The 19131-nt window shown below is 41.6% G+C and overlaps 1 protein-coding gene across 7 annotated transcripts in view; it reads left to right on the plus strand.

The window, feature by feature from the left end:
- Positions 1 to 19131, plus strand: part of LOC111671510 (DIP2 acetate--CoA ligase A) — an 81170-nt gene that overhangs the window by 57354 nt on the left and 4685 nt on the right. Inside the window, exons 6-34 of one of the 7 annotated variants that reach the window (XM_087179936.1) lie at positions 656 to 793; positions 1908 to 1949; positions 4931 to 5050; positions 6278 to 6475; positions 6714 to 6805; positions 7210 to 7320; positions 8362 to 8485; positions 8571 to 8680; positions 8815 to 8917; positions 9553 to 9617; positions 10023 to 10116; positions 10777 to 10896; positions 11057 to 11171; positions 11722 to 11861; positions 12116 to 12252; positions 12360 to 12440; positions 13016 to 13143; positions 13293 to 13407; positions 13894 to 14095; positions 14246 to 14355; positions 14752 to 14832; positions 15078 to 15195; positions 15357 to 15478; positions 15706 to 15817; positions 15999 to 16108; positions 16494 to 16624; positions 16776 to 16944; positions 17077 to 17247; positions 17874 to 17903. In XM_087179936.1, coding sequence (XP_087036062.1) covers positions 656 to 793; positions 1908 to 1949; positions 4931 to 5050; positions 6278 to 6475; positions 6714 to 6805; positions 7210 to 7320; positions 8362 to 8485; positions 8571 to 8680; positions 8815 to 8917; positions 9553 to 9617; positions 10023 to 10116; positions 10777 to 10896; positions 11057 to 11171; positions 11722 to 11861; positions 12116 to 12252; positions 12360 to 12440; positions 13016 to 13143; positions 13293 to 13407; positions 13894 to 14095; positions 14246 to 14355; positions 14752 to 14832; positions 15078 to 15195; positions 15357 to 15478; positions 15706 to 15817; positions 15999 to 16108; positions 16494 to 16624; positions 16776 to 16944; positions 17077 to 17247; positions 17874 to 17903 — 3389 coding nt within the window. The remainder of the gene's footprint in view (positions 1 to 655; positions 794 to 1907; positions 1950 to 4930; positions 5051 to 6277; positions 6476 to 6713; positions 6806 to 7209; positions 7321 to 8361; positions 8486 to 8570; positions 8681 to 8814; positions 8918 to 9552; positions 9618 to 10022; positions 10117 to 10776; positions 10897 to 11056; positions 11172 to 11721; positions 11862 to 12115; positions 12253 to 12359; positions 12441 to 13015; positions 13144 to 13292; positions 13408 to 13893; positions 14096 to 14245; positions 14356 to 14751; positions 14833 to 15077; positions 15196 to 15356; positions 15479 to 15705; positions 15818 to 15998; positions 16109 to 16493; positions 16625 to 16775; positions 16945 to 17076; positions 17248 to 17873; positions 17904 to 19131) is intronic. The other 6 variants (XM_087179937.1, XM_087179940.1, XM_087179938.1 and 3 more) reach the window with 6 other exon arrangements.

The following is a 19131-nucleotide window of genomic DNA, read 5'->3' on the forward strand; positions in this document are numbered from 1 at the left end:
GCATTGATGTTGAACTGGATTACATAATATTTAGAAATGTTTCTAATATTTTTCTGACCCCACACATCCATATTTAAAACATTATTCAAAATGGTGCTGTCCAGTACTACACCACCACTAACTATGACTTGAATAATAAACAAATAGTTGAATTAATACCTCTCTGACAGTCTCAACAAAAACTAATCATTATGATCTTTGTAAATGTAATATTTGTGTTGTACTTAGTTGCTTTCAGTTGTATAGGTGCACTTGATAAAGTGGCCAGGGAGTGTATGGATTGTGAGGTGTCCTTTTTGAGCACACAAAGGGAGTGCAAATGGAAGCGATCACAATGTCCTCAGACTTGCCTGTTAAGCATAATACACAGACATCTTGCTCCCTGTGAATACAGTACTTGCTGAGGGGAATGTATCTGTTGAATAGAAACATTCATTCATTATCCTGGCACGTAGTTAAAATGGAGGTAAAATGTGGACACATTCTTCCGCAGTGAAAGACTTTTCACTTATAGATGACAAAAAAGCTCCTAGCCTCTCAATCAAATTCCTTAGCTGTCAGATCAGTTTATTTGCTTACTTTTTTATATAGTTGCAACAGCCCAAAGTAGGCCTGGCGTTTGACCTTTTAACCCCCAACACCCGACTCATCACAGATAACCACTCAGCACCCCCCGATGTGACAGGGCTGTCGGAGCGCTCCTCGCTTCATGCGGAGCGGCCCCAGGTGGCCTCGGTGCGAGGCGTTTCCCGTGGCTACAACCACCACACCAGCGTCATGGAGACTGCAGATGGTGAGTTTCCTACTTACGCACCCACTCAGAAAATAAAGTCACCTCCCTTTCACTTTCTCCCCTGCTGTCTGTCCCTCTGTCTTAGTCAGACTGGCACAAGCTGCTGACTGACCCTCTTGTGTTGCCATGGTAACAGTGCACCTCTACAACCCCCCTAAAAATCCACTATGTTTCTTCCTTAATGTTTTATCCCCTAAACAAATAAGAACTCATAGATAATAATAATGATTTAGACAGGAAAATCGTTTTACATGAGTCCTAAAATGGAAAGGTAAAAGTCTTTGAGACGTGTGTCGTAAACCAAACTATCAGGAGTCTTGTGTGCAGTTTATGTCATGTTGTTAGTGAATCAGTACTTAAAATTAATATCATTCATCATTCATACAGCATCTAGTCTAGTGTTCACTCAGCGCTGCCAACACTTCCCAGATGGGCCATCACAGATATTGACAGTGGATACTGTTAGCGGACAGATGAGTAACCCGTGAAATCATTTTCAATCAGTTTAACTAGTACTTATCAGTAGATGTGTATGATGCATTCAGATAGATCTCACAGTAACTGCACCAAGTTTATTGTCCACAGAGAGTTGCCATAGATGACAATCAGGTCGACCATTCCATAAAAAGCAGCGCTGTATTTCTGTCACTTGTCCATCTTCAGTCATTCAGCATCAGAGCTGAGCAGAGCTACTTTGAATCAGTGCCCAATGTCCACTGCTGTAGCAGAGCTATCACCTTCCTGCCGTCTATCCTCTGTCATTATGAATATGTGTGCGTTGTCTGGGCTTTCACTGCTAATAAATGGTGAACCAGTCACCTGGCTGTGGACGGAAAAGGAACGGAAGTTGTTAAATCTATGGATTTTTATTTTTTCTCCTATTTTGCTTTGTGATATTCAAGATGACCCACACCTCCTAAGCCTGTTTTCCCACATGGGTTGAAGAAAATGACAAAAATAATCCTATCTTTGTTGTTGTGGTACAACAACTGTCTGAGTCTTTCATAAGCCCACTCTCACCTACGTCTGGCTGCTGGTAGATTTCTCACACATTCACATATACACAAAGTTTGTAGGACTGTTTCATTGACATCCTGATGTGTCTCTCCTCCAGGCTGTGAGTGGAGAGGTGAAGGATCCCTCAGTTTAATGGATGGTATTTATAACTGTTCCTCCAACTTTATGGCAGTCCGCTACATGTGCACTCTGCTGCGTGTGCATTTATGTTTGTGTGTGTTTGTGTTTCTGCCTTCGCCTATACCTATACCAAACCATGTGTGTTCCTCAAAAGTATATGCAAAGCTACAGTGAATTCAGTCATAACATTCCTGTGTGTGTGTGTGTGTGTGTGTGTGTGTGTGTGTGTGTGTGTGTGTGTGTGTGTGTGTGTGTGTGCATGCATAGCTGAGTGTGTTGCAAATGCTTAAGCATTTATAGCATCTTCAAGCTATGTCTAACCTAAATGCTCTTCACATTGATCGCATTGAAGCAGATAGTGTGAGGCAGGTGTAACTTCTCATTTGCAGATGTGAATAATAAGCATGTTGACATACTTGTTTTCTCTCTTGCACTGGGACACTAGGACTTTTTTCTGTGACACCAGACTGTTACCCTGTAGACACACAGTGGGTTCTTTGATGGCAGCAGTCTAGCACTGCTGCCGATTTAATATTGACTCATAGTTGGTTGTAGAAAACAGGCTACACATTGACTTTGGTTCTATCTGTAGTTGAATACTGACACTGTGTGTTATTTCGTGATGGCGCGTGCACCCTGCGCTGCCTGGTGATATTCTATATTATTCCTATTGCTAACAAATCCCATGAACAGACCAAAACTAACAAATAATTAATCTTACTAACTCGTTTTGACTTTGTATCAAAAGCCTGAGACAGGTGTCCTGTTTTCAAACAATCAACGATATGCATGCAGCATTGAGGTAAAACACGCTTCCACAGTGTCATAACAGCTTATATATAGACATTTTCACTAGTTAAACTATTTACACCACACACCTGCTTAATGTTTTTCTTTGGAAAATTATAAGCATAATGTGGCACATCAGTCTGCTCCACTATCAACTGTCACCGACTTCCAAACTGAAACTCTAAACTCATGTTAAACACAGAGGCTTAGCAATATTCACTAAACAGGTAAACAAACAACACACAGTAACAGTTTGAGCTGTCTCACCTTAAAACTGACGTTTATTCCTGTAGTTTCAATGTCGGAGTATCCACAGCCTGCATTAAATCTGGAGCTCTGACCAGATGGCTGGAGCTAACAGCTAATCCTGCACTCTAACATCCTAACAGGCAGATTTCCTCTCATTACTTTTGTGAATAATGCAGTTTTAGGCACCATAACAACTTTTCATGTTGATCTCCTCATACGCTCTCATTTTCTGACATCACTCAGAAAGCTTTCAGTCACACCATTGTTGTCCAAAAACTATACTAAAGAAGAAATAAAGAGCCATGCAGTTGGACTGGGTGACATGTTCCTTCATTATAATGAACATGGGCACTGTAGTTTATCTTGAGTCAATCCCACATACAACTCCTACTGCTGTAAATACTTTGTAGCATACTGAATCTGTATTAATCCAGGGGTGTTCAGTGTTTACTCCAATTTCAGTAATGTTTGTCAGTGCTCAGATGTTTCGGACCATTTTTTAAGAATTATGTGTGGTTGGAAAGTCAGAAAAACACCTTATTGTATTTCATGGGATTTGTTGAAATTAAACAAAATGTAGAATAACAACAGTTTTATCTTTTCTTCCCATGTTTGATATGCTTTTAGTTTGTTGCTTTATACAGTTCTTATTACTATATATGCATGTACAGTAGTATTATGGTGAAGACCGGGTGTGGCATTTTATGCACAAATTAAACTAGACCCAGTGTTTGCTACAGTGATTCAGTGCTGTGGGTGGATAAATTATGAAATCATGAAAACATTAATTATAGTCATCATCAGATGCAGACCCTGGTTGGCTGTGATATTAATGATCAAGGCCCTTGAGTGGGTGGGGTTCAGGGCCCTCAGATGTTGTTCTATGTGTCTGGGGCTTTCTAATTGGCCCATCAGGTGCTGCGCTGACCCTCACAAGTCTACTCCCAGTACATCTGTCCCTACATGAGGAGGCAGAGTCTGTCTGAGCCAGGCTTATTATAGTAAGATAGATCAGGCAAGCTTCATGCAGCTGTGGCCTTCGTCTCCTGTGGCTGTCTGGAATGTCTGACACAGACCACCCCCCTCCCAAACTAAGTATGAAATCAGATGGAGGAAATGATGTCCGATGATGATTATAGTCTGCACGTGTCCAAAATGTGAAGGAAATCTAACTGCACACCTCCCCCTTCTCTCATTTCAAGTCTGTTGTTTCTCTCGTTCTCTCTCCTTTCCTGTCGCTCAAGTTATTATGTCTTCACAAAGGTCCATGTCTCTGCAGTAATGCTTTTTGAGTATGCTCTGGTTCGGCTTTCTTATGCACAGCAATGTAAAAAGCTTATTAAAGATCCGTTTTAACATACACATCTAACATACACATATAGATATATTTTAACTTGACTGAGCTGTAGGTGATTTTATCCTCCCAGAAGTATGATTTTGCAAAGTGTATGTAAAACAGACCCCTTTTGAGACACCTCATGAATCACTTAGTGCAGAAAGGACATCTTTGTTGCTAGGCAGCAGGCGAGGCTGCTCCTCGTTTTCTTATTTATTTTGCCTGTGAGGTGTTTCAGTGATTCTAGAGTGTAACCTGACTGAAAGACTATAACCTTTGACCTCCAGGTGACTGTTCAGGACCTCGTGGTCCACTGTTTTGTTGTCTTGCCACAGTGTGAGTGACAGCTGGTTGTCCTCTGTGTCCCATTAGAACACCATACTGACCTTTTCTCTTTTCTTTTCTTATCTGTCCTTCCCTCATCCATTTCCTGTCCTTACCTCATCATTGTCTCAATCTGTCTGTCCACATGTCTTTCTCTACTGTATCCCCTCCCACCTGTTCCATACATCATTTCCACCCTGATATTCTTCCTTTCCATGTCTGTATGTCTCTCCATACCTTTGTCTTGCCATTTTTATTTCCCCCCTACCGTTTTCTTCATTCCCTCCAATCTCATTGTGTAGGTGTTCCAGTCAACAGCCGCGTCTCCTCCAAAATCCAGCAGCTGCTCAACACTCTGAAGAGACCGAAGCGACCGCCACTGCGAGAGTTCTTTGTGGACGACTTTGAGGAGCTTTTGGATGGTAAGCTGGCCTGGAAATAATTACATTACTTTTATAAAATCAATAAATCATGGGAAAAAAGCGTTCCTCTTCATGGTATGTGACAAGCATCCTGATCAGAGCCTTCAGCAGTTAAATGCTGGATTTTACACAAACCCTTCTGCTGATGACAAGTACATCGGCTGACCTTGTTTTTGGCATCACTGGATTTTTGCAGTTTCACTATTGGTTATTGATGAAATTCTTGTTACAGCAGAGACAAAAATGTCACATTGACCTCACCACGCCTCTCAAATCAACAGTTGAGCTACATTTTTAGATCAGTGGTTATCATTTTGTCTCTTGTCGGAGCTGAGACCACCAGGTGTGGAAAGGAGTGGTTAGGGAATTCTAGGTACAGAAACACACACACACACACACACACACACACACACACACACACACACACACTACACACACACACACAAACACTGGACCAGCCTTGTCTAACCATTTCCTCTATTCCAACCAGCCCATCATGGGTTTTGGGTGGTTCTCTGCCAGGCTGAATAAACACTGAAAATGAAAAAGCAGCAGGAATAGTAACACATCAGCAGGTGATTGTAAGGCTTCCCTGACTCTGGCACTGAGGCTGTGGCATGGCAGGCCTTGGTGGTCTGCTTGGTGTGAGGAGAAAAACACACACAAAGCTGAAATGGAACCTGACCGAACACTATCTGTTCCTGATAGAGGTGCTTTATTTGGCAGGGATCCATCTTGCCAGCTCAGTTAAACAATTCTGAATCCCACTTATCAGAAAGTTCAGGTGAGTGTGAAGCGAGAATAGCGACAGTGAGATGAAAGTCAAATCAAAGAGCAAGTAGGGTGCTAGAAGGAAGAGAGAAACCTGTGCCTTTTTAAAAAGCTGTAGCTCCAAGTTTCTCAGGAATTGCTGTCTTAGGCAACTGAAACTGATAAGGACAGAACACAGCTCACCTTTAAACTCTGTTTTTCCTCTTCCATCACTCCCATCTCATTGCCTTTCAGTCCCACACTTCCTTTATTACCCTGTCTTCCTTTAAAAGGGCGGTATAATGCAAAAATGTACCATTTCTATGTAAATCTCTCAACCAAAATCAGACACACAGACTCTTTCTCAAAGAGCTTGCATGGCACTTCTACACAAGGAGTTTATCCTGCTTTGTTGCACATATTGTCTACTGAATTCACCCTCAGACTGAAGTTCCATTCTCTTCCTCATATATTTAGTCCAGCAGCCAGATCCTAACCAGCCAAAGCCAGAAGGCCAGCAGATGAGTCCCCTGGAAGGAGAGCCTCTCGGGGTGGTCACCAACTGGCCTCCCTCCTTGCCAGCAGCCTTACAGCGGTGGGGGACGACTCAGCCCAAGAGTCCCTGTCTGACGGCACTTGACAATGCTGGCAAGCCAGTCTACACACTCACTTATGGTAGGTATCAACTTGTGGATGATTGGTCCAGAATTAACAGTGGAAAAACAAAAATCACCTTTTGTCATCTAATCTTGGTGGTTTTCAATGTACGGATCAACAAGGAAGTGTCTGTCTCTGCATATCCCATTTTGTTATCTCCTGTCAGACTAAGCTGTTATGTGTTTGAATGTTAATTCGACTGTCTGGAGTTGTTAAATCCAAGGAAATATTTTACAGTGTGTGTTCACCTCTGTAGGTAAACTGTGGACCCGCAGTCAGAAACTGGCCTATACTCTTCTTAACAAGCTGAGCACCAGGAATGAGCCTTTGCTTATGCCTGGAGACAGAGTAAGTCATGAGTTGTGGTGGTCAGTTGCATGTTATATTCTCTGTTGTTTAGGTGTGTGGCTGATGCTCCTAACACAATATTCACCAAGTGCAACAGTAAAATTATCTCACGGTTAAAGATGCAATATCTTGAACTTTTTTTTTTTTTTTAATCATAAATCATAATTTATCATTTAGAGTGCTGCTTTTCAGAGCTCCATTTTCAATAAGTTGGCATGTTTGTTTTTTTCTTGGTCTTTACGAACACAATATCATCATATCATTACTTGTGAGGGGAAGCAATTTTTTTTTTTTTTTTGGCTACAAAGTTGCTACACACTGTGCTCTTTGCTTTCTTTATCTTTACATAAATCAGAAACTGTATAACATATCATTTGACATGTTGTGTTTCTGATACCCCGTAGGTTGCACTTGTTTTCCCCAACAACGATCCAGTGATGTTCATGGTGGCCTTCTACGGCTGTCTCCTGGCAGAGCTGGTACCTGTGCCTATCGAAGTACCGCTGACCAGAAAGGTAAAGGCAGAAACAAAATACTGTCTCCTGGGACTTTCACATTATATTGCTGATCAATACAACCAGTGAAGAGCAGTAGTGACCCCTGCTGGACAATTGACCCCTCAATGATTGAAGTGTAGACATGACATGCCCAGTTTGATGGTTATGTTGTCCCAGTGTGGATATTTGTGATTTATTCTTACATTCCTGAATATCTGTTTGTCCCAAACAACATCTAGTTTTTGGTTATCTGTTGCGCGACTATAATTGTGCCAGCATTATCTTTTAAATGTTCTAATTGCAGAGTGTTATAATGCATTGTGGCTCCTTGCACATCCTTACAAATTCAGGCTCATTGGTTACACAGGCTGAATATTAATACCTGTTCTTGATTGCCCTTTATAAGCATGCTGTTGGCAGACGCTGTGCTGTAATTAATGAGATTTGAGTAAGGTGAAATGATGTGTAATTCCAGTCAAAATATTAGATCACAGGCCAACTGTTCTCAGGAGTCAGAAAGGCATTCACTAGCTCTGCCAAATCACATTTCTTTCTTTCTTTCTTTCTTTCTTTCTTTCTTTCTTTCTTTCTTTCTTTCTTTTTCTTTTTCTTTTTCTGTACTCCCGTTCTACGTCTCTGTCTCTCTGCCACATTCTCCCACCCAGCATCTCCCACAATTCTTTGCCTTTCTGCACAGTACGGTTTGCTCAGCATGAGTCTAGCTGTAAGCTAATTTGCACAGCCAATCAAATATGAGTGAGCGCGCGTCAGATCTTGGGTTTCATTCCTGCTACGATCGGGCTTTGATGCTCAGCAGTAGAGTTTTTAATAATTGGCCATCACTCTTTTTTTCTCACCTGCTGGTGCTTTGATGTAAGATGCAGCCATCGTCCTTCTTTCTCTCCCTGTTACAATTCCCACATTCTCTCAGAGCATCTCTTCTTAAAGCTTTCTTGTTCTAAATTGTATTGTTCTTAATAGTTGATCATTGTGTGACAGATACTATTTTCCGAAGTTTGCCAGTATGAACCTCAGTTTTTATTCTCTTTGGTCCCCCAGGATGCAGGAAGTCAACAGATTGGCTTTCTGTTGGGCAGCTGTGGTGTCACGTTGGCACTGACCACTGATGCTTGTCAGAAAGGCCTGCCCAAAGCACAAACTGGGGAGGTAGCCACTTTCAAAGGTACAGCCTGTTTTATTTTCATTTTGAGGCTCTGTCTGTATAGTTTCAGTTGGTTTGAACTGGTTTCATGTCTATGTCTCTGCAGGCTGGCCGCGGTTGCTGTGGTTTGTGACAGATGGAAAACATGTTGTGAAGCCTCCGAAAGATTGGCATCCTCCAATACGTGAAGCCAGTAATGACATAGCCTACATAGAAGTAAGTGTGGTTTCATTGATCTTACCAGTAAAAAAAAGATAGATTAATTCTTAGGTAGTCTTCTTTTTCATATAATTCATATCTAATTTTTTGGAATGAAGCTGTTTAAATGTTTTTCTGTTTCTTACATCTAGTATAAAACCAGCAAGGAAGGAAGCACCATGGGGATCACAGTGTCCCATTCAGCCATGTTGGCTCACTGTCACGCCCTCACACAGGCCTGCTGCTACACTGAAGGTGAAGAGGACACTCTGTATTTACTTTTCACCTGCCTTGTGTCTTCTCCATCATTTATTCATTCCTCTGACATGGAGAAAACCATCCAGTTAGTGATGTTAACATATGCTAAAGAGAGAAAGAGAGACCAGCTTTAGTAGGATTATGCAATTTCTTTTTTTATTCATACTTCAGATTAGATAACACAGAGCACATTCATTGAAGACACTTATTTTTAATCTCTGATATTATAGAATTCCCCTCTGCGTTGTTCACAGATCCTATCAGAGTATAATTACAGTTTAGTTTGATAAACACAGCTGCCTAGTGTGCTATGTGTGTTTGCGTCAGACCTGGGTCAGGTCTGCATAAAAAGAAAGAGAACGTAAGGCACCTCCTCTCCTCCAGTGTCACAGTTTTGCTCTAAATAACTTCTAACTGCACCAGTAGCCCCTTGAGATACCCCAGGTCTGCTTCTGAAACTTAGTTTAGTGCTTCTCTCAAGCCAGTGCTGCTACAGTCAGGGTTTATTAAGAAAATTGGAATAGGATGAAGTATGATTGTGCAAGTGAAGAAAAGGAATGTTGATTAAATGTCTTAAACGCTTTTTGCCCCCCCCCCCCTAACCTTGGCAAAATCCTCTTTTTGATTTGCAGCTGAAACCATAACCAATGTCCTGGATTTCAAGAGGGAAGCAGGATTATGGCATGGTGTTCTCACTGTAAGTGGTCTTAAACTCCCTGGTAAAGCTAATAGGATGGTTATATAATTGGAAATAGAGGAGATCTGAGTCATCTGACCGACTTTTTCCCTATGAGGGCTATTTCAATATGTAAATTCATTCAAACTAATGAAGTCCTGATGGACATCTTGTCTGATAACTCAAGAGTTTGAGACCTTTGAATAAAAATTTGGTTTCTTCCAATACATAGTCAACCCAACTTTTATTAACCCGTTCCGAACATGCCATGGAATTTACATAGAGTTCATACATAACCTGTAGTAGAAGCACCAACATGCTTATTTTATACTCAGATAAGTTTGTTTGCAGTGACATTGTGTGGGTGTAATGCACTTCGATATATTTTTGGTGCTTATCTGATGTTTTTTTCTGTTTTCATGGCAGAGTGTCATGAACAGGATGCACGTGATCAGCATCCCATACTCACTGATGAAAGTCAACCCCCTCTCCTGGATACAGAAGGTTCACACATACAAAGGTAAGAGTCAGTTCCCCTCGGCATTTGTCACTTTTCACTGTAACTCTGCTCGCAGCATCTCAGCCCTTTGAAGAGGGATGTAGCACAGGGAAACCAACTGAGCTTTATATAAATTTTAGGGTTATCTCGTTTGTTATTGTTATTCATTATGGGAAATCACAACACTTGTTGTAGTGCATTATATCACACTTAAAAAGTAGCACACATACATTTTTACAAGAAAGTTCCTTGAGAAAAATACAATGGTAGCTTGCTGGATGGCGATGGCTTATCCAACATTTTCTTCTTGTTGTAAGTGTCTGTAAACGTGTACAAGTTATATTCCAGAGAGAGTCTGTTTCTCATAACAGTTTTGATTTTCATTGTACATTTGAGAGGGTGCATGGATTAAAGCAATAGTTTTTTTTGAATCATTGATTTCTAGTTCAGTTGTATTAACCCAGTGGAGGTCGAGGACAAGAGGCCTGCAGCGCTGAATAAGATTCAACTCCTTTCTGGTCTGAGCTCTGCTGAGTCACCTGTTGGTAACCGAGTCAGACCATGGCGCTATTTGCCATCAGATTGCGTGATCTGTGATTGGCAGTCAAGCTGGGTGACAGAGGTGTTGATTGGATGATTCCATTGTCAGCCTGTCTCCTTGTCTTCGTGTCCTCCGTACAGCGCGGGTAGCAGTGGTGAAATCGAGGGACATGCACTGGTCTCTGCTGGCTCAGAGAGACCAGAGAGACATCAGCCTGAGCTCACTGCGCATGCTGATTGTAGCCGACGGAGCCAACCCATGTGAGTGCACCTGCAGATTCTCATTTAATTAAATAACCTTATTAAACACCCTGAAGCCACAAGATTTATTTTGTTTGCATTTATATATCTATCTGACTGTATATACGTGTGTGTGTGTGTGTGTGTGTGTGTGTGTGTGTGTGTGTGTGTGCTACCACAGGGTCGATATCTTCCTGCGATGCCTTCCTCAATGTGTTCCAGGCACGTGGGCTGCGACCTGAGGTGATCTGTCCATGTGCCAGCTCTTCGGAGGCCATGACTGTCGCCATCCGCAGGTGAGCTGCTGTTACTGCATCTTATGAGAACAAAGCAACCTGCCACTGCTTTGCATTGCTGCGCTGTTATATCACACTGCGTTTGCAACATCAGCTGGATCCTGCAGGGAGAGGAGGGGGATTTGTGCTTCTTTATCACAGAGATGAACTGTAGGATTTCACAGCTCTCTGCTGATCACAGGCCTCAGTTATGGAGGAACAATTAGGATGACAGACAGACGGACTAAAAACACATGCTGTAAATACAGAAGCTGGCTCTATTTTTTAAAGTTAGAAACACCTTTTGTTTTAAGATATATATATGAGTATAGAATTGTTGTAATGGAGAGTCTACATCTCACAAATTCGCATGCTCATCAATTCTATCAGAATCATATCTGTCTCCTTTTCATGTGTTAGAGATATAGTTTATGAACCAAGCTAACCATATAAACTGTGAGTCACAAATTGGTAATGTTTGTTTACTATGAAAGGCAGAAGAAATGAAGAGGACAGTGAAGTGAAGTGACAGTGTTGGTTTCTGTGTGTAAAATCTGTGTGTGTCCTGCAGACCTCCAGAAATGGGTGTTCCTCCCCCAGGGAAGGCGGTGCTGTCTATGGGTGGGCTGAGCCACAGTGTGATCCGTGTTGACACAGAGGAGAAACTATCTGTCCTTACAGTGCAGGATGTGGGACAGGTCATGCCTGGAGGTACAGTGCACTGTGCTACTTATTAACAGTTTGCTGCCATTAATGAGTAAAACGCTTATGATAAAGATACTGTAGAGAAGATGGATGATCTGATCAGACTGCAGGATCTGGCTGTGATTATGGCATCATAGTGTTCATGGCTGCACATTAGGAACTTAAGGGTCTCTTGAGTAGGAATAAGAAAACTGATTTATGTTAAATGATATTTCATTGTTCTGACGTCGGATCCTCCTGTCATGATTGTGTGTCTCCAGCTGTGGTTTGTGTGGTGCGGGTGGAGGGGACACCTTATCTCTGTCAGACAGATGAGGTCGGAGAGATCTGCATGAGCTCAGGTAGCACTGGTGTAGCTTACTATGGCCTCCCGGGCATGACCAAGAACATCTTTGAGGTGAGTGTTTTATTTCTGGAACTGTTCAAATGTGTCAAAGTAAGCAGTAAGCTGATCTCTCCAAATACTTGTCTTTTCTGTACTTCATCCATGCACGTCTCTTGCAGACCATCCCAGTAACATCATCTGGGGTTCCCATCAGTGACAGACCCTTCAGCAGGACTTCACTGCTGGGCTTTGTGGGACCAGTAAGTTCCACCTCATTAACATGCAATCTTTTAACCTTCCTTTACTTAGATGTCTGTCTTATAGCTCTGTCTTAAACACAAAACTCAAATCTACCAAACGTCCCAGGGGTGATGTGTTGTACTTCTGGCAGCACAAGCTTATGAATATAAATTACATGTCTGCTTAACAGAACAGGCAGATATTTGACATAAATCACAGACCTCTCTGAAAACAGTTGTCAATGGTTTCTTTGATAGTATATACTGTAGTTGCAATGAAAGCAATGTTTATTAAGAAACTACATTTAGTTGATAGTTTACACAAACAGCTGTCTTATTTTTACACTTTGAAATCAGTGAAGGAGAGACTGATATTTTATATGGCGACCTGAGATCAGATTTGTCAAGAGCGAATTCATACAAGACCACAATGAGTGGAGAAAAAATTGGGGAATGGCTTGGCCGGGCTAATTATCATTCAATTATCTGTCGACAAATTAAGTTTATTTCCCTGTAAGAACATGACAGCTCAAAGATATAAAGAGGTTGATGATACTTTTGACTTTTGATGATACATTTACTCTGTTTCCCACCAGGACAGCCTTGTGTTTGTTGTGGGGAAGATGGATGGGCTGATGGTGGTCAGTGGACGGAGGCACAATGCCGATGACGTAGTTGCCACAGCATTGGCAGTCGAACCCATGAAGTTTGTGTACAGGGGGAGGTAAAAGAGGAATTTTAAAACTATACACTTCTCTTCATATCACTGCCGTCTCACTCTCTACTGACAATGTAAAGCACATCAGTGACTGAGCAGCTTCATTGAATGAGTACAGTCTTGCTCTAACAGTGTTGTTTTACATTGTGTTCCAGGATAGCAGTGTTTTCTGTGTCAGTGCTGCATGACGAGAGGATTGTTGTTGTGGCAGAGCAGAGGCCGGATGCTTCTGAGGAAGACAGCTTCCAATGGATGAGCCGTGTCCTTCAGGTGCTCTGTTTTTCACATGTTATCACCTTATAACACTGTATTTAGAGGACTATACCTGTGGTTTGGATGTTTTCTCAGTTTTTCAGTGCAAATCAGATATATTTACTAAGAAGGTAGTATTACTAAGAAGGATGGAGGGTGAAATCAGCCAAGGCTTACTGCATGCTTTGAAAAACTGCCATTAGAAGAGTGACATGTTTATGGTTTGTCTTTACAATGTCCAACTCAAAGCTGAAAAAAGTCAATATTTTTGTCTTGGTTTGGTTTATTTTATAATCTACATATGCATATAAAAGTCATAGATATTAAAACAAGAATAATTGCAAGTGAAAACATCCCCTAGGGTGCTTACTAAAACTAAAACTCGACTGCACAAAGCTCACATTATTCGTTTTTAGATCGAGTAAAATTAAGATAACTTCTGATTTACTTGACAGCTTTGCTGATTTTCCCCTTTTTATGTGTGTATTACCTGTCTGTTTCCAGGCCATAGACAGCATCCACCAGGTTGGGGTTTACTGCCTGGCTCTGGTTCCTGCCAACACGCTTCCAAAGGCTCCTCTCGGTGGCATCCATATATCTGAGACCAAACAGCGCTTCCTGGAGGGTGCCTTGCACCCCTGCAATGTCCTCATGTGCCCTCACACTTGTGTCACCAACCTGCCCAAGCCAAGACAAAAACAGCCAGGTAGACCACCAGCAGTGCTCAGGTTTAGAAACAAATGTAGCATGAAGACTTCATTTACTTAATTTCTTAATTTTTTTATTGCTGTGTTTACTTTTATGTTTATGAAAGTACATGTACGATGATATTGATGATCTGGTTTGTGCTGCACAGAGGTCGGTCCTGCTTCTATGATAGTAGGCAACCTGGTAGCAGGCAAGAGGATAGCACAAGCCTGTGGGAGAGACGTGGCACAACTGGAGGACAATGACCAGGCACGTAAGGTAGATGGTCATCCTCATTTCACCCACTCATCACCTCAACACATTCACTGCAGACACAGGTAAGGATCTGAAATCTGAAATACACACAGCTGATGGAGAGGACATGGGTTTGACTTCCTGCTGTGACAAAAATCTGCCTGAATGAACACAGGTTTTGTGTAAATCAGATTCCTCTTCTATCATGCATTAAACCCATTACTGTTTTCAGCTTCACATATACTGTGACCCATCAGATCTATCTTTCATTTACAAAAAACACACCATGTGCCATTATACTCCATCAGGTTACACACAGTTTCTTTAATGAGTCATCATTGTCTCGATGTGTCTTGACTTTGCTGTGTGAGAATTTGATTCCTCTGTAATTAAACCCGTGTTTCTGTCTCTCTCTTATAGTTCCTTTACATACAGGACGTGCTACAATGGAGAGCTCAGGCTACTCCAGACCATCCTCTGTTCATTGTTCTCAATGCTAAGGTACTACTTTTGTCCACCATCTCTTTACCATGAATTGAATTAAGAAGGGTGATACAGATAAAAATTTACTACCTCACTAAATGAAATATTGTCATGCAATGTCAACTATTTTAAACCATCTGAAGTTTGATGAATCTTACAGATGATAAAGAACACCCTTCTTTAAACTTATAACCTTTATATCTGTTCAACATAGATAGCCGTGTAGATAAATGTAACTTGTGTTCTTATCTTTTGCTCTTCAGGGCACGGTGGCTAGTACAGCTTCCTGTCTGCAGCTGCACAAGCGGGCAGAGCGGGTGGCCGCAGCTTTGATGGGACGCCTAAACACTGGAGACCATGTAGCACTCGTCTACCCGCCAGGTAAGACCTGCTGCTGCTACTGTGCTAATTGTCCTTTCAGTTCTGTCCCTTAGAGCACAGAATTACAGGTGTTTCTACACTAACCCTTCCTGCAGTTGTAAGTTTGTCTGTTAATCATAATCACACACAACTCCCTGTTATATACAAACATTTATGTGCAGGAATTGACCTGATTGCCACCTTCTACGGCTGCCTGTACGCTGGCTGTGTGCCAGTCACTGTCAGACCCCCACACCCCCAGAACCTGGCCACCACCCTGCCAACTGTCAAGATGATTGTTGAGGTAACACGCTGAGCTGCGTCGAGAAGCTCATTTAATTCTTCTCACCACAGTCATTACCATCATTAAACCTGGTGTATATACACAATAAAATATAACAAGCTCGATGAAATACACAGTCAGCTCTGCTCTCTGAAAGTTGCTTTTCTTTTCAACATTAATTGTGTGAACAATTAAAGTAATATGAAATACTGTATATGTAGTAATACTGTAATATCTGTGTGTTAAAGGTCAGTAAGTCGGTGTGTATCCTGACCACCCAAGCAATAATGAAGCTGCTGAAATCCAAAGAAGCTGCTGCTGCTGTGGACATTAAGAGCTGGCCCATGGTGCTAGACACAGGTGAATTGTGTACACACACACACACACACACACACACACACACACACACAAACACACTAAGGTCTTCAGTTTATGTTCTTCTTTCATCTCCAAAGAGCTGATTTTTAAGTATAGAAAGATGATCTTTGATTTACATGTCTGCATTTAAAACTCTCCTCCTCTCCCTTTATTCGTTTTCCAGATGACCTCCCCAGGAAGAAGAGTCCCCAGATGTACAAGCCCCCAACCCCAGAGATGTTAGCTTACCTGGACTTCAGTGTGTCTACAACAGGCATCCTAGCGGGGGTCAAAGTATGTTGAAGGAGATGTGTCACCTGAGTACTCAACAGGGTGCAGCCCTCATGTCAGGATGTTACCAGCCTTTCTTTACTCCTCATAGCACAACTTCAATATATATTATTATTTTACCTCCTGTTCTCAGGAGATAGAGAACACGAATAAACAATGATGGCTACTATCATTACAAGCAAAATACAAGACAAAGTGTGTGTATTGGCTAATCCTCATCACATTTACACACAGTTGGAGGTTATTCAAAGAGGGGTTTGTTCATGTCCACGTGTGAAAGAGTGGATCAATGAAACCATGAAAGGTGTTGTTTTAAAGTTGAAATTTAATCTTTGACCCAGTTCTGATACATAAAACATGCGTATGTGTGTCATATCATCTCTTCTAGATGTCTCACGCTGCCACCAGTGCCTTGTGTCGCTCCATCAAACTCCAGTGTGAACTCTACCCTTCCCGGCAGATCGCCATCTGTCTGGACCCTTACTGCGGCCTCGGCTTTGCTCTCTGGTGCCTGTGCAGGTAAACCAAAAGGCTCTGAACAATGAATGATGGCAAAACCAAAAATAGTATCGTACGAGTTAAAGAGCCCGTGTTAGTGGCTGGTACAACCTTTTCTTTGTCTGTGTGTTCCCACTCAGCCTCTCTGACGGCATATCTCTCTCTGTTTTAGTGTCTACTCAGGCCACCAGTCCATCCTGGTTCCCCCTCTGGAGCTGGAGAGTAATGCGTCTCTCTGGCTTGCTGCCGTCAGTCAGTACAAAGTGCGAGTCACCTTCTGCTCGTATTCAGTCATGGAGATGTGCACCAAGGGCCTGGGTTCACAGACAGAAGCACTGCGGGTCAGTTTGTCACTTCAGTTGTTGAATGGTATCATGTAACTGAGAACTGAGAAAGAATGTTATGTTATTACAATAATTTGTTTCTCAATTTATTCAGTTTGTATTTTTCCTTTTTTTTTTTTCAATCTCCAGTTGCGAAATGTGAACCTGTCTTGTGTGCGTACGTGCATGGTGGTAGCAGAGGAGAGGCCCCGCATAGCACTTACTCAGTCCTTCTCAAAGATCTTCAAAGACTTGGGGCTTTCTCCACGCGCTGTCAGCACCACCTTTGGCTGCAGGGTGAATGTAGCGATCTGTTTGCAGGTAAGTGGCTGTGGGAGGAGGAGGGTTGGGTGGGTTGAGGTCCAGAGTCCATGATGATCAATGTTTTAGGGGTAAAACATACTGGCTAGAAAATCTATGCAACGATTCAGATGAACATCCAAGAAATTTGTGAAGAACACAGGATTGCGCAGCGATGTGCACATGTGCACACGAATCAGAACTTAGTTTACCTGGCAACAATGAGCCAGTAAAAAACTTGAAAATTTTATTCTATCAACTGATTTGAAAAAAGGGAAAAAACACAGGAATGTAACTTTTACCGACTAATTTGATGTTAAAGAAAATAATTACGGGTTTAAAATTTTATGTTTCATTTTACATTATATTTTGATTATTTAACTAACAGTATAATCTGATGTGATTATAACCTTTTTAGACTTTTGTGGAGTTTTTGAGGCTCCGTAGACTTAAGATTTTTGAACGATGCACAGAGCTGTTCCGAAGTTTGACTGCTCATCCATTTTTCTGTCCTCTTTTTATTTGTTTCTCCAATCCCTGGTGATTTTTTTTTAATGTGTGAGTGTTTGTTGTGTGTGCATGTGTGTCCATGTATATAAATATATATATATATATCTTTATTTATCTGTCCTGCCCTGTCCCGTCAGCCCAACAGGTTAGGGAAACTGGCTGAGCAGGTACTGTTGGATAAGAGTGGCCGTTTGCGCATTGGGCTGCTGCTGGGTCTGTGTGTGTGTGTCTTTGTGTGAGTCTGTGTTTCCATGTGTGTGTTTGTTGTTTATCTTGCATGACGTTTGAATATGCTTAACCTTAATTCAGTGATTTTATTTTTCTTGGATTTATTTTTCTCTGACAAGCTTCGGCTTCATGCTATTACAGTACATTATACCATGAGCTAGCAGCATGAACGGTGCTGTGATGCAATTATTTGGGAAGATTTCCAAATTTCTTTTTGACAATTCCAGTATTTTAACTTTTATTTCCAACAATTTGCCAAACCTTATTTTTGGGTTAGTTATATATGAATGATTATTTATGTATTTTGTATTGAATGTTGATTCATGTTTGCCCTCTCTTCTACACCAATATTGTTTTAGGGACAGAAGTTATTTAATCTTTTGATTAGTTTTCCCCTTTCAAATTGTTCATTCGTCACAGTGGAATCACACTCCTCATTAACAAATACAACACACAGATTTGTCAACGTGTTGATAGTAATGATTGATACACTTGTATTTAGTCTAATCAGGCAGCTGGCTTTGGTTTTATGGCAAAGACTAATCTCTGGATTGAGTCTTGTTGATGTTTTCCAAAAAATGCTCTGTTGCTGAAACCTCTGCTTGGCTTGACCCCCACCCATCCCCCTCAGCTCATTAAACTGAAATCAGCCCGCTCTGTGTTTGGCTTTGACCTCACAGACGACCACACAGCAACTCATTGCTAGCTTGTGCTCTGGCTATACACTGGCAAACGAGTGATGGAAAACATAATGTGTTGTGACTAGGCTCACAGCGGTAATGATGACAAATCCCAAAGCAGAAGGAATCAGTGTCTGACAACCAGAATCACAACTTGAAATGGTTCAATTAGAATTAGGCCGCATGGCAGAGTCCTGGACATTTCATCAAATCAAATGATGCTCAGTTTGAAATTTTCTGACATTTTAGTGTCTTTTTTGTTACAATTAGTTTGTTTATAATTTATTGTAGGCTCCTAATAACTGGCTCTGTAGCTTTTCCCACCTTTCTTACACTTGTATGAAAACAAACTGGCAGCATTACAGCAGGTGAATTTTATTCTGCAGGTACGGTACAACAGTGTTTCTGGCTACATGGTTGAGTTTTGCCAAAGCCCTAACTATTGTAGCCTGGCTGGTTGGCTTCTGGCTGCCCCCCCACCCCCACC

The sequence above is a fragment of the Seriola lalandi genome, unplaced genomic scaffold (genome assembly GCF_002814215.2).
Source record: "Seriola lalandi dorsalis isolate HSWRI2012SDOR001 ecotype SW California unplaced genomic scaffold, Sedor1 jcf7180002054881, whole genome shotgun sequence".
Lineage (NCBI taxonomy): Eukaryota > Metazoa > Chordata > Actinopteri > Carangiformes > Carangidae > Seriola > Seriola lalandi.